Source organism: Centruroides sculpturatus, unplaced genomic scaffold (genome assembly GCF_000671375.1).
Source record: "Centruroides sculpturatus isolate CEXI.00-Female unplaced genomic scaffold, Cexi_2.0 scaffold219, whole genome shotgun sequence".
Lineage (NCBI taxonomy): Eukaryota > Metazoa > Arthropoda > Arachnida > Scorpiones > Buthidae > Centruroides > Centruroides sculpturatus.
The window spans coordinates 685515-701947 of record NW_019384506.1 but is presented as its reverse complement, the minus strand read 5'-3'; the positions used below and the strand labels follow the sequence as shown (position 1 = coordinate 701947).

The window sequence follows — 16433 nt, the reverse complement described above, 5'->3', positions numbered from 1 at the left end:
ACATTTATTAATTCTGCAAATAAAAAAATAATTTTGAACGATACAATAGCCACAATTACTTTTTTCAAAAATGGGAAATTTTCGTTATGCATCGACAAAAATTCAACCTAGTGTGACATGCAACAAAGAGAAATTGTGACATTGAATAGCTTAATTTCACCAAAAATGCATCATGGACAACCCCATAATCGTGGCCGTCACCAGCAAAGTTTGAACAATCACGTTCAAAAGCAGCGATACCAAAGATTGGAGAATGAGAACAAGACCCGCCATGAGTGTCAAAGTGATCCCACTTAGTAGTGAGTCTCCGAGACAGTCTTGTCCCAAACATGGCCTTGCCATTTTACTTGTTTTTCTCTATATTCTAAGGTTTCAGATTAATTTACTACATTTTAAACTAGAAGCAAACATAATTAACAAATATTAATTAAAATTTTAAGAAAGTCTAATTTCAGAAATGTTTAAAACAAATGAGCAATATAAAACAGGATTTTCAACCCGCAAGTCTGCAACTGATGACCAAATGGCCGAAGAAAATACAGCATCAACCTACAATTCCAGGGACCTGCGATACAGGCTAGCAACCCCATAAATTTTTCACTGGTAGTATCTACCAAATATGATGAGTGCAGTCGCCCCATTGTGGGTCTGCAAACCCAAGACGAATATGGAAAAACAGTTTTATAGTGTCCACAAGTTGGAAAATGAAGGTAAACAGGAGAGACTGAATGTAATTTGCCGAATACCAGGAATTTGTGATCATCACCCAGACTTTGTCAATTTAGTTTTTGACGGATTAATTTGTATGTAAATTTTGTTCTGTATTAAACTAATTAAGTATAACTTATGATCTGCTGTAATTGAAACAAAATTTTTTCTGTGAGAACAACCGGCAATTTATTTTTTAATTCGGTCTTCTATAGCAATTAAAAAATCACTACAATTTATTTTCTTTGAAGAATGTTTAAAAACATTTCTGTACCTTTGCTGGTAACTGTAGCTTCAACAATATACGTGCTTCCAATCTTCAAACTCCTTGGTTCTAAGATAAAATATTCTGGAGACACCAAATTTGACTCCGAAGATAAGGGTATCCTTGGTCGGCGAATTACATGGGGAGCCGTGCTGGGATACCTACCATCAACGGCAGCGTGACCAATGTCGTCTGGCAAATTGAATTCACCATTGTAATCATCATCATCTAAAAGAAATATTTGACATAATAAAGTTGAATGAAAATCAGAGATAGGTAATATATTCTTTTTAATAATTGTCTTTGCAAAATTTGATTAATTAACAACATAGTTTCACCTGTAATGTAATTATTATTAAAATAACATTTACATCTTTTACTAATGATAAAAATTGTTTACATTCTGTCAAAAAATGTCTAAATTCAAAAGTACACTTTGTGAAAATACACTAATACATGGGCTGAAACAGGGCTATCAACTAAATTGAAAATATAGCAATGGTGTTAGATCTTATAGTTGTGAATTAAATCTATTTACTTTATTCAACTTATACTGTAAGATATAAACACTGTAAAATGGTTTAACTTCATTTCAAATTTACTTATATGATGTGCATGTAAACATCAAAATAGTTTCCTTTCTGGCATCTTTAAAGATTTAATTGCTTCTAATGTTTATGTTGCTTTTAGCTTAAACATGGAGGAACCTGAAGTTGACCTTTAAAAGGCTAAATTAATGTAGGTTTGTTAAGTAGGTTTGTTAAATTAATAAAAGTGTTTGATAGTAAAGTTTATATTATTGATATTTATATCCAATTAGTGATGTGTTTGTATTGCGCAAATGTCAACAATAGCGATAGTAACTTTAACAAACCTACTTAGCTTTATTGCTCAGCAAAATATTTCACTAATATTTCTTACTAGAAAAAAACTTTTAGATACTTATTTAATTGACAAATTTCTGCAACAAAATTTAAACACTTGATACTAGAGGCAGGCAAACAAAACCAATAAAAACAAGTAAAAAATTTGTGCACGTGTTACTAATGGGACAAAAATGAAATAAGTTTTAATTTTATTATCTTTTTGCTAAACATAATTCAAATCCTTTTTTGTTTATATACAATTAGCATTTAGTGTTGTTTCATAATATTTTTGACTTACAGAAACAAATGATGAGTTTCGAATTCCAAACTTACTTTGGTTATTTTTGATCGTTCCGTATCGTCCCTTCCCAATTTCTTCCAAAATTTTTTCTTCACTTTTTTCCAGTTGCTGAAGATCTAAAGTAAAATAACTTAAGATTAGTAAAATGTAAAATCTTTATAATACAGAAAGTGCTGGCTTAATGTCACTTCATTTATAATTATGGGAAAGATACAAGTACATCTGTAGTCATTTATAATTATCATTGTCAAATTTTTTTTTATAAACAGTAAAATAGATTCTACAAGGTGGAAAATAAATGCCAGAGGTCGCAAAAAATGTTCCAATTAGAATAATATTAACCAACTTACATCTTGTTTACGTCATTTAACCCATGGTAAAATTGGTTTCATTATATGTCATTTCGCTTAATAGTTTTTCAGAATCTATTGATGACATTAAGGGCTAGTACACATTAGGCATTTTGAAGCACATAGTTATATACATTTATAGTTGTGAAGCACAAGCTTTGGTAATGCACGTTTTAAAGAACCAAGAGTTCCACATAGGTATACACATGCAAATGTGCATTGATAGATTTTGGTTAAAACATGCATTTTGCAGGCTTCAGCCGCGCACTTTGAGATACATGTGCTGCCAATTTGTTGTACATTCAATAATGCACTTTTGGGTAGAGTGGATGCACATTGGTGAAATGGAGAATGATCATTTTGATACTGATCTATTTATTGATAAAATCCTAAAGAGACCAGCCATTGTCAAATGATTTTATAGACATTCTAATATAATTTAAAAACTTGGGTTCATATTGTCTTAGTTTTGGATACAATGTCACAAACATTTCATGCTTCAGTCTATCTTGTAATATTGGGTGCACCCAAAATTCTCTTTGCCTCTGTCATCATCTTTTATAGCAATGATAGAGGAGCCACACACATGCAATTACTTTCACGTCCATTTCCAAACTGAGCCAGTGTGAATGGTCATCGAATGCCGAGCTAAACACGTCGCATGTACACTGCTAACACGCGTTTAACGCAACGCCCAACACCTAATGTGTACTAGCTCTAAGTGAGTGGCCAGATGGCTGAGAGATCAAGGTGTCAGCCTACCACTCTGGGGGACCAGGATTCGAATCCAAACGGGTCGAAAAATCCCCAGGAATTTTTCGGGGGTGGTCCGTTCAGATATATTGGGCCCTGTCACTCACCATCCGGCAGCCCCATTGTGGGCCTGGCCAAACCCATAATGGGCTTGCAAAAAGAGGCCCTCTTAGTGCCCACAGGGCGGAAAGTGTTAAAAAAAAAAAAAAAAGCCCTAAGTGAGTTCTTGCCACACATGAAAATTCATTTACTGAAATTAAATCTGAAATCCATCAAGACATATTCTTAAAAACAAATTCTGTGCTGCTATGGCTTAAATATATTTTTTCTGAATTCTTTACATTTCTTTGCTTTACTATTTTGTCTTCTTCATAAATAAAAATATATGCAACAAACATATCAAATGTCCAGATATGTAAACGTGTGTGTTTTCTCTCTATTGTTTGTAGACATCAAAAATAGGATTTATAGTTAAAATAAATTATAAAAGAATATTCTTTGTTTTATATATAATTTATATAAAAATCTTATATGTGTAATTCTTATGCATTAAATTTTGAAACTAAACAGATCAATTAAATCACTGTAGATCAAGAAAAATTTCCAACTACGAGCAACAACAATTTCTGATATTTTCTCTAGAAAATCTAAGGTTCCAAAAACTGGGTCAAGGTCACAGATATGGTCATCTTCAGACTTTGCAACCTTGTATTTGGAGATAAAAATCTGAAAACGAGAATGGAATTATTTAGTTTATATGAAAGCAAACACTGAATTTTATTATTAAAAAACGTTTTTAAATCTTTGATTCAAGAACAAAATATTGTAATAGTCCTTATCAAGTCACAAAAGAAGTTAAGGAATAATTTTTAAATGTTATAAACAAAATATTTAGAAATTTCTATAGAAACAGATTTAAATTTAAAATTATCATCTGTAACACTTTGAAAACAGCTCAATTTTAATATAGTTTCTTTAAAAGATACTAGTGATTCAAATCCTTTTTCTAGCTCTACAAGTTTTCGGTTTATCCAGTCCTGAGATATTATGAAAAATAGATGGTCTTACCATACACACACATTTGTAAGGAATTTTTAAATTTTTGGTCTCCTGGAATATCAAAACATCAAGCAATACAATATACATACTAGGAAATGATAACTATATTCAAATGTTTTAATATCTACAAGTGACTATTAAGCCATTATACATGGGAAAGAAATAAATACCTCTATATAAATGCTGACTAGATAATAAAAAGGGTGGGTGGAAAGTAACTAGGCATTGAGGAATTGCTATAATCTCTATCCTTCTAAAGTAAATATGATAAAAATTATTTGGCACATACTTTATTACATGGAAACACAGACGCATACTTTAAAATTCAATGTAAGCAGTGGTGCCATTCACCAATTTCCTCAAATGACCAAAAACTGATTTGTATGGACAGCCACTTCTCTACACATCCACAACCAAATCTGTGATCATTAGCTTCAAATGACGATTCTTGATTGCTTCAGGATGGATTATGGCACATGTCCTTCACTATATCTGCACAGCAACAACTGATTTCCACACTTCATACAGTATGGCAATCCTTATACACTCCTAAACAGACAAATGGTTGACTTTCTTTTTTGTCACTGTGCCTCTCTCAGTCACTGCCTGAGTGGGAATTTGGGAATTATAAAATTCCACTGATTGATGTATGTGTGCGCAAATTTTATTATGATCACATTCATTATGCAAATTATTACAAAAATTATAGCAATTTCTCAATGTCTTGTTACTTTTCATCCTAACTGTATATAATTTATAGTAGTGACTGCATAATTTGACTAATTGTTAATACATAATTACTGATATGTTATTATGTAGATGATCACAAGTCTGTCAGCATTTCTGGACTTTAAGAAAGAAATCCTAGAATATTAACCACATATCTGGCCAATAAAGCATCTCTGCATTACATAAGAATCACATTAGACAATCCTATTCAAATATACAATACAAAATTAGCTGACATTCAAAATGACAATCATATCTAAATGTTCGACTGCCTTTATTAGATAAATGAAATTTTATATTTAACAAAACTAGTTTCTGATATCTAAATTTAAACTGATGTTTTGTCAACTTTCCTGTTTTAATAATTTATTTTAATGATGTGTTATCTCCAATCTCTTTCCTTGAAGCCATGTACAGTGCATCTGAAATGTCTTGCCTTTTTACTCTATATTCATGTTATAATTGTTAATAATTTAACTTTTTTGTGCATTAATTTCTGCTTTGTTGTCTTGCAAATAAAATCTTCATGTAATTTAACTCCAAACAATTGCCACATTATATTGGGCTGTATTAATACCAATATTAATAATTAAATGCTAAGTGATTTGGTTTAGAGATATGCATTAGGTGCATTCTCTTATTAATTTAAATATTACTTAGCATTTAATTATTAATAGTAGTATTAATATAGCACAATATAATGTGGCAATTGTTTAGCATTAATCTGAGAGATTGGATTAATCACTGTTTATATTTTTACATAATTTATTTTAAATTTTATGTAAGTATGTTGTAGTATCAATAATGGATTTTCAACTATTTTATTTGTTTTCTCATCAGAATCATTGCCAATCTTTTCGTCGGTTACAAGAAAACTATCCCATTTAATTAATTAAATGGCGTTACTTACATAAAATAAAAAGATATGAATCAAAGTTAACTTACTATGTTCTCGTGCAAAGGCACTTCCACCCTCCCCAGGATTTCCTTCTTCAAAAGGATAAAATGAATCAGAAATGAGCTCCTGTGCAGCAAATTCTATTCAATAAAAACATTTCTTACATAAAGTTCTTCTTAAAGTAAAAATTAACATTCAGTTTAATTATAAACAAGTTATAATAAATTAGAAATTTTATATTTTTTATAGATAACAATTTGAAAATTTCATAAAAAGTAACATATTATGAATCTCAAAATATGATTATTTAAATATGAAGACCATCATCATACTAACCTTCTGGTAGATGCAAATGACTGGCTTCATATGTGACATCACCCTCTACGGGAGGAAACGGGAAAAATGGAGGGTTCGTTGCTTCGTCCTTTTCCTCAAAATCATCACCAGTCTGCTGAAATGTTTCTCTCTTCTTACGATCTAAAAAAAAAATGACAACTGTATTAATAAATTTGAAAAAAGTTAATTGTACATCAGAATACCATTTACACTCCCATCTGTCTGACAAAAGTCATATAGATAGGAGTGTAAATGGTGTAAATATCACAAATCAAAGTAACTACTGCACTCCCTTAAATGGGAATACAAAGTAAAATAAAACAAATATAATATCTAGTCATGGTCTACAGAATGAGGACCAGTGTCTTCACACATGCAGATAAGCAGCAGTAGCAAACATAGCAAATGAAAAAACTTTAATTGAAATTTCAAGCAAATACTGTATTTACCTGTGTTTTCGACAAACGACTGCCATTTCTTGACTTCTGGAAGACCGGGAAATTTTGGAAATGGAGGAAACTCTTCTTCCAAATTATCTATGAAAAAATACTTTTTAATTAATTTATACTACACGGTTTTATAAACAGAATTTAAATCAACAAAATTTTAATTATAAAGTTACTTATAATGCAAAATAATTTTTAGTATTTGCATACATGGTTATAAGAAAAAATTCAATGCAATTCTGACAAACTATTTTTTTTAGCTAAGCTTATTTATGTGATAAACAACATAATTTACTGTACGTCAGAAGAGAATAATGTAAATAAATGCTCCTATCTCTTAACAAAAATGAACACTTATCCATACAGAGATGAGAGTAATAATCGTACATCACAAAGAAAACTTTCATTTTGAATTCTTGCTTGTTAATGAAGATAATAGAATGCAATCATGTCATTAACAATCTTCTCAGTGCATTGCCATAAAAGCACTGTGCCAAAGAATTGCACAAGTATAACTACACATAGGATTGACTAATAAGTCTATGCAAGTTTTTAATGTGTAAATGAAAGACAAATTTTCAGAGAAAGCAATAAATTTATTAAATACTGTATAGCCCATTTTGATTTACAATCTTCTGCCATCTTTTGGAAGCTCTATCTATAATTTCTTGCTCAATGAACTTCCAGTCTTACTTTGCAAAAAACTATTCCAAATGCTGTTTGATATCTTCCTCTGCAACAAAGCACTCCATTTAAAGAATTTTAAAAGGAACAAAACAGATGGTAATCAGAGGGAATAGTATCTGATGAATATGGAGGATACAAAAGACTTCCCAGACCAGTTCCAATAATTTTTGTTGTGTTTGCAAACATGCGTTAGGTTTGGCACTGTCATGATGGAAGACAACTTTCTCCCAATTTACCAATTCTGGATGTTTCTCATGAATAGCTGCATTCAATTTGTCCAGATGACCACAGTACACATCCAAATTAACTGTTCCATTCTACAAAATCAGCTTGTAAAACAATCCCCGGTTCCACGAAATCGAGAGCATAATCTTTTATGGGAGAAGCCCTACTTTTAAAGTGGTTTGTGGTGTTTTGCCACACAGTCTGCATGATCATTTGCACTGGATGATCCACTTTTCATCGCCCATTTTCATTCACTTCAGAAACGGATCTCTTTCCTCATATTTTCTTAGTGAATTGCTGATGGAAATTTATTCTAGGTGATTTGCTTCAGACAGTTTATGTAAAAACCAAACATCAAGCTTGCTAATGTAGTCAAGCTGATGCAGATGGTTTTCCATGTTTGATTTCTATATTTAGAGAATGCCTGAAACTCATCATATATCTTGTGACCTGCATGGTGTACTTGAACAGAAAAATCTCTAGAACAAAATCTCACAAAAGATCAACATAGACAAAGTGAAGCAGCTAATTGACACGAATCCACACTATATGACATGAAAGATTGCAGGCATTCTCCAAATATAGAAATCAAGGCATCTCACCATACACTGCACGTATCTTCTTACAGGTTTGCACAGTGTTTTTGATTTTTTAAAATAGAAAGCACAGTGTGCCGAAAATGCTCATCTTGTTTATCAATTGTTCAACTGACATCAAATATTCAAAACATAATCAATCTCTATATATTTTTTTTCAAGTGAATATTGAAATGTCAATTTCAAATGAAGTTTGTTGCTTTTCATAATATCTATCAACAAAAGCCTCACAGACTTATTGGCCAACCCTATATTTGCACAGAACAGAAAACAAAATACAACATTTTTAAACATACATTTATAAATAATAATTCATTTCTTAATGGAAAGAAATTTTCTTATGTATCATAAATACATTTCTTGCAGGTAGTCAGGGATGGATTTAGGGAGTGCACAGAATGGAGATGCAACCCTCCTGAGGTATTTCTTGAGCAAAACTAGGTACTTCAAGTAATAAAAAATTTTGTACAGAAATTATATAAAATACTGTTTCCTTCCTGCATCTTACTGTTATTCTAACTTACACAAATACTTAAAAGTTTAAACGCAATATAATTCTGTACACATCTGTTTTCTATAATACAATATTCAATTAATAACAACATCCAGAATTTTCTCTCCATTTCCCCTTTGTGCAATTTGTCAAGCCATTTGGTTGAAAAAACCCAAAAATTATATTCTCCACAATCATTACTATGTTAGTTAGCTGATTAATAAAAACATTTTTGTTAGAATTCAAGCACTAGCCATTTAAAATACCAAAGATATAAACAGAATCTATTTCTTTCACCAAATTTATCACTTTCTACTTAGAAGAACAGAGAATGTTTACACTCTGCTTCCTCTCAATCAGATTTATGGAGCATGTAACAGAACATTTATGTTGCATGCCACTCCCATCACATTTATAGAACTAATCCATTTGAGCATCATTAACTAAATACACTTGTTTCTATATAATAAATCCCACACTTCTGGATAGTTTTCAGGTTTTATATTTTTTTCCTTCTCTGAACTTGAACAAGTGTGTCTTTTGTAACCATTATTTAATGAATAAGTGAAGAAAACTGTGTTAGAAATTATCCTTTATATAATTTCAACCATAATTATGTGAAATATGTCTTTGTGTCCACATAAATTATATAAATTTAGTAAAAGCTTTTTTCACTGATACTTGGTCAATGTAATGGCATATAAAAACAAATTTTGTGAGCTTATCACAAAGCAATTTGACTTATAAATTGAAGAATTTGATTCAATTTTTTATGATATTAAAATTTCTTTTTTCAAACTTCCAAACGTTTTTAAAAACATTTACAGAGGCAAATAGAGTTTATCGGACCATCTGCATAAAATAATTTTTGTGTTAGTCCCTTCGAGTTGTGAATCTGCTACTGATTGTGACATTACATGCGACAAATGCATTACCGAAAAGTAGCACTAAATTAAGTATAATCATTTTACAATTTAATTTTTTCTCATTTAAGAAATAAATATCTGTTAAACACTTATTTAATGACTTTATATGATTTGATACTACAGCTGAAATCACTATCAAGCAACAAACTTGGCATAATGTGAAGACAACAATTAAAAATAAAACAAGAATTGCGTATTTAAATTCTATTCTAAGATTTCAATCTTAATTCTTCGACTCTTTACTCCAAAGTATTTGATACATTTTTCTCAAAAGTCCAAAAACAATTAAAAAGACAAATAAAATTAATCTCTTTACACAACTGTTTTAAGATTTAAAACTCGTCTAATTTAATTCTTTACTTCAATTCAAAATAATGATATAAATTTTTAATTTAAGAAAAAGAAGTGCGATGCTTAGATAATAAAAATATTTGTCAGACTGAAGTCTGCCGTATTACGTAATACACAGAGTGTAAAAAAACAGATTTATGATATTTTAGCTTACCAAAATATGGTAGTAGATGTATTAAAATAGCACAAAAGAAAGATTTGGCATAAAGCCAAAAATAACTGCAGACAATGGTGGTGTTATATAATAGACGCAAGTTCTCTACACCTCATAAAAATATTCATGAATAAAATTGCCTTTGGTCTTTTTAATTTTTTTATATTTACAAAAAAAATAAATAAAACAGGCATTCCTTATAATAAGCAGCTGTCAAACATATAATTCTTTAATTAAAAAAATATCTTTCATTTTTTTTAAATTAAAGAATATTTAATGTCTAAAAAAGATTTTTTCTAGATCAGTATTATTTTGTCTTTTTAAATACTATAGGCTTTTCAAAAAATAATAATAATTTTAGTAAAGCCCGACACGGTTTTGAAGAGTAAAGATCAAGTTTCAGTGATCCAATATGTAAACTTTGTTAGCGGCAAATGAATTTTTTTGTTAACGTTTCTATAAAATTTATTTGACTGAGTGCGCATCAAGAAATTTTATGGCTAGCATCTTTATTATATAAACAGCTTAGCAAACTACTTTCGGTTCTAAAGATATCGAGCATAATTGAATAAAACTGTAGGGTTCAATATAATTTGCAAGCTGTAAATATCAAAGTAACAATGTAAACATCAATTGAATGCAATTAGATATACCAAATAAACTGCTAGATTATTTATCAGGCTGTTATGAGGTTAATTTAGTAATTAGAGACAAAGATGGTGGTCTAACTAGTTATACTAAAAAGTTAGTTCATTTGCATATCTAAAGATGGTTGATGTTTATGTTCTAATATACTGTATATTCAATGCTGGAGTTAAGCGTAAGTCAGTTGAGTGTCATAGTGGACTATAGGTGCTAAAGCTGTCTCCAGATAACTAATTCAGATATAAATGATACTGATTAAGTAATTAATATTTCTGGAAAAGAAGATCAAATGTGATTTTGGTAGTGCAACTGACAACACAGCTGCACATTAAGCAGAAGTTACAAGTTCAAGTTTCACTCCAGGACAATCTTTTCGTTCAGAATATTCTAAACTTAAATTAAAAATTAAATTTATTATTAGATGCCTTCCTGTAGCTAAATTACTTTATTTCTAATCATTAAATTAGCATTGTTTATAGACTGATAAATAAGCTAGTAGCTTATTTAGACTGATAAATAATAAGATAGCAGCTTATTTGTCAAATCAAAGTAAATATCTGTATATGCAAAATCAAAATATTAAAGTTGTTAGAATTATAGATTATCTTCTAGGCTGTAAAGTTTCACAAATCTTGACTTGGCAGTAGAAATGCACATTGGCAGTAATGGGAAACAGTCAATTTATTTAGTAAAGAAAATAAACAATTCATTTTCTTTAAATCTTGTAAAAGATTCTGATGAATCTTTCACAAGATCAAGTTTTGCATTACAAAAGGAGACTCTCAAACTTTATAAAACTTTCAGAACCTCACAGAGTATCACACATCACTTCGCCAAGACATATGAAATAATCCGTAGTAACTTGAAGACAGATGCTATAAAGAATATTCATAGAACTCATATAAAATGTTTCATTACAGACATATAGAACAGCAGTAAAAAATATTACATTCAAAGAATTCAAAAACTATATAAATCAGTGTAAAAACTATTTGTCTAATTAACAAAACTTCTAATATTACTTAAGAAAAACAATTATCATCATGTTATCTACAAATAAAGCTTAACACTTGATTAATCAACCTAAGACATTAGCATGCTAAAGCTGTATGGTCAGCAATAGCTTTAATAATTAATATTGGTCCTAGCCTTTGACAGGATTGGAGATGGATGGGAAAAAGTAGATAATACAAACTAACATTTATCAATAAACAGTAAAATGTACAAGATATTTTACATAAAAATAAATACACAAAACTATAATTTTGCTTACCCATTTTCTAAAATAATTAGTAAGAAGGTTAATAAGAAAGTAAATAAAATTTAAGTTCATGATGTATTATAATATTTTGTAAGATATTACTACCATGATGCTATGAACAGCCTGATGGCTAAGCACTTAAGATAGCAGCCCACCATTTTGAGGATCTGGGATGGAATTTGAATGGGTTAGAATACCCCAGAAATTTTTCAGGGTTCATCCAGATATATCTCTGACAACCCAGCTGCCTATTGTGAGCCCTGCTGAATTCATAATGGGTTGCCAAAACCCCCTTCTTAGTGCCAACAAGACAGAAATTTATGTATGCAGGTATGTCCACACATTAAGGCACTTCAGCACATGTTCCTTTTCCATTGGGTTGCCCTTTTCCTAATCATCAAAGGAACCCCAAATATCATTATGAACAAACAATGAAAAATTCTTGACTTCTAGCCTATTCTGCTAATATAAAAAAAACTAATAAACAATATTTGTCCATTGTCCCATGCAACTTCATTGTATGGTCTTGAAAACNCTATTGTGAGCCCTGCTGAATTCATAATGGGTTGCCAAAACCCCCTTCTTAGTGCCAACAAGACAGAAATTTATGTATGCAGGTATGTCCACACATTAAGGCACTTCAGCACATGTTCCTTTTCCATTGGGTTGCCCTTTTCCTAATCATCAAAGGAACCTCCAAATATCATTATGAACAAACAATGGAAAATTCATGACTTCTAGCCTATTCTGCTAATATAAAAAAACTAATGAACATTATTTGTCCATTGTCCCATGCAACTTCATTGTATGGTCTTGAAAACAAGGATTGTTCCTTGTTTTCAAGGCCAAGTTAGACCTGACTGCAATCAGTGTAATTGTTGAAGCATTGACTTAATGTAAATCATAGTTTGAAGCTTCTTGAATAATGCATGATGCACTTTTTTATAGCTTGTGCCTCCTATTCTATATTCTGCATGCACTGCTGCACGTGCTCAAAATACTTTTAATTTCAGCTACTTCTAATTGTAATTTATGGTATTTGATGCAGAATTATAATGTTTTGTCTTAATCATATCAGTTCATAAATTATCATGATTTTCTTGGTAATTATGTTCCTAATCATAACCTATAATCATAATTTCATTATTAAATTAACCTTTGAAAATTACTCAATGGTCATTAAGAATTAATTAATATATAAATCAGGACCATACACTGGGATGAATATAAAATTAGACTCACTTGAACCGTTAACCCCCTTTTGAAATCATTATATACCACTATTGCAAAAAAGCATTGACTATAGGAGACACCCCCATCATTTTCAACCAACTACATAACGAGAAAAACCCCTCTAACCCAGACAGACTACCGGGCATTTATAGTGTCCCTATCGGAAACAACAGATGTGATAGGGATATAGTGTACATTGGTTCCACCAAATGTTCAATGGGAGTCAGAATAAAGAAACATAAATCAGATATACAACATAACAGGATTACCACTGCACTCTCCACATATGCCACAGACCCTGACATTGTTGCAGACTTCACCAGAGCACAAATCATCGTTACCACCCCACACCCGGAGCACCTCAAATGGCTACAGGCAATTTAGATTTTTAAAGCATATGGCACATCCATGTGCATTAATTTTATAGATGACATCGATCTTTCAATAGCATGGCAGACTGTATTGACACCAATAGTTAACATTCTACCTTATTTATGAAAACACAGGAATGCATGCACATATGTTCTCATTATTTGAACTCATACACGTGCACACTTATTTGGAGTTCCAACTTGATATTAAAGCCATTTTTTGATGATCATTATGTTATGTACATATTTAATCACATCACGAGAACGCATGCACAGAGAAGGTAATCATATGAAATGTCCATCATTTGAATATGTTCAAATTTCATATTCAAATTCATTTTAGAGGATCTGGCTAGTTTGCAATTAAACGATGCCTGAAGAAGAGGTTAAGAAAACATTTGATTTACAAGATTTAATCATAATACACACCAGTTAAAGGTTCAAGTGAGTCTTGAGTAATTCTTTTCTATCAAAAATAAGAAATACTGTAAAAGAAAAACATTACCTTCCTTACTGTTTGTTGACTCTAATGTCCAGTGTCCAGTAGGATTCATTGGCTTTGCCGTTGTGATGTTGTCGGCATGAATAAAGAAGGTCGAGCCATCGGCCTGGACACAATTATGTTCACCTAAAACAAAGTGAATATATTTATAATTAATAAAATTAAACTTTTAAATGTTAAAAAAATACTCACTAATATAAAGATTATGATTTCCATCTTGCACGAGCCACAGTTTCCACTGAAATTCTAATTTCACGTCTCTGCATCCCTTGCAGATAGCTAAAAATATAAGTCTTGTGTCCTGCCTGACCACATGACTGAAGTGATTGTATCTTTTAATCAAAATCCTATTCAGATAAGAAATATGTAAAACACAATCCAAGAATATTTCAATAATAAGAATGATAAAAGACAAATAAAATACTTACGGCAGCATGTGAGATTTCTCTGTTATCTCTAGCTCTTGCAACGTCGAAGCTTGCAACTTTCTATCATGATAAATGTTTAACTTAAAACTGACAGCAGACAATTTCAAATTTAACAATCCGACATGAAAATTAATAGATGGAAAAAATCTGGTTATTGTCCCAGATGACGAGCCATTTTTAAAACATTGTTGATGGTTAAATGGAAAACTTGTACAGTACCAATTTAAACTGAAACAAATATTTTATCACTTAAACTAGATTTTAAACTTTTTATCAATGATCATAAAAGCAAGAAATTAACTCACCTGCAGTTAGTTTCTTCTAAATTAACATTGCTGATTATGTTCAGAGTGATATCATCCTCAAATCCAACTTGTCTCAAAATACCTCCTTCCCATATGGCTATTATATTTGATGGAACGATGGTAATCTCTGTTGTCTCTATTGCATAAACCATTGTTCTATTCATTTGAACCTGAAAGAAATAACGGAATGAATTATTAACATTACAAGACTCTCAATTACTCTTTAATAAATTTAAGTTTAAGTTAAACGAAATGCATTTAGGATGGTGAGAGGGAAACAGTAGCCAGCAGACTACAGTCTATAAGATGATTTCCTGTAGCCTACCAACAATAAAAAAATTGTCTCAATTTCTTTAAATCCATTTCTCACATTCTTGTTTATAAACTAAAATTTTCTGTAATATGCAATTTAATTTTTCAGATAAAACAAAGTAACTTAATGAAAATAAAATAAATTACTTGTTTTTATGGAAATATAAACCTGTGTCTTTTAGTATTACAGGTTAATAATACTGAAAGACACAAGAATGGAAATTTGATTAAGTTTAAATGTGAGCAATTTCATGTCGGAAACATGAAGAGAAAAATCACCATAACATTTTGAATTCCTCAGGATGCAAATATCTGTCATAACGATTTATAAAGGATCTTCCAAAATGAATGCCACCATTTTTAATTACTGTAATTATGTTAATTATTATCCAAGAAGTATGAGACATTGCCAGTGGATACAGTAACTGTCCGAGTTTCATCTTAAGCATTCAAAAGTCTTATGTGCTGCTACCTCTAGGAAGTGTCATAAATGAAAATGGCAACTTGTATTTTGCAGTTTACAAAGTCTGAATGATTTCTCATTGTGCAACACGAGTAATATGCAAGAACTATAGAATTGTTGTTGCTGGTGACAACAGATATGGTGTAGAAATAATTTGCATATTGGTTTGCGATGTGCCATTCGATTCAAAGTGCATACATTGCAAAATTGTAATAAGAAAACTTTCGAATTTTCCTATTACAACTTGGACAAGTTTCCAATATTAAGAAATGACAGTTACATTTAACCAAGGACAAATTTTTCAGTGAAAGAAGTAACAAAATTACTGAACAATAAAAGATTTAAGGGAGGAATATCTCTATTAAAAAAAAACAACTGAAAATTGAAGCTAGTTTACTTCGCTTGCATTTAAAAATCAACTGCCAAATAAAGAAAATTAAAAGAATAAAGAAGCCGATATACAAAAGAAAAAAAAATTATATATATCACTCATTAAATAAACTTTNCATATGCCACAGACCCTGACATTGTTGCAGACTTCACCAGAGCACAAATCATCGTTACCACCCCACACCCGGAGCACCTCAAATGGCTACAGGCAATTTAGATTTTTAAAGCATATGGCACATCCATGTGCATTAATTTTATAGATGACATCGATCTTTCAATAGCATGGCAGACTGTATTGACACCAATAGTTAACATTCTACCTTATTTATGAAAACACAGGAATGCATGCACATATGTTCTCATTATTTGAACTCATACAC

The 16433-nt window shown here is 30.8% G+C and overlaps 1 protein-coding gene across 1 annotated transcript in view; it reads right to left on the bottom strand.

Annotated features, from left to right (window-relative positions):
• The window catches only part of LOC111622242, a 118150-nt gene that overhangs the window by 16197 nt on the left and 85520 nt on the right, over window positions 1-16433 (bottom strand). The window contains exons 28-36 of the mRNA XM_023364594.1: window positions 14889-15099; window positions 14584-14811; window positions 14348-14502; window positions 14159-14281; window positions 6715-6801; window positions 6266-6406; window positions 5977-6069; window positions 2173-2256; window positions 983-1201 (exon numbers count right to left, since the gene is read on the bottom strand). Of these exons, the coding sequence (XP_023220362.1) occupies window positions 983-1201; window positions 2173-2256; window positions 5977-6069; window positions 6266-6406; window positions 6715-6801; window positions 14159-14281; window positions 14348-14502; window positions 14584-14811; window positions 14889-15099 (1341 nt within the window). The remainder of the gene's footprint in view (window positions 1-982; window positions 1202-2172; window positions 2257-5976; window positions 6070-6265; window positions 6407-6714; window positions 6802-14158; window positions 14282-14347; window positions 14503-14583; window positions 14812-14888; window positions 15100-16433) is intronic.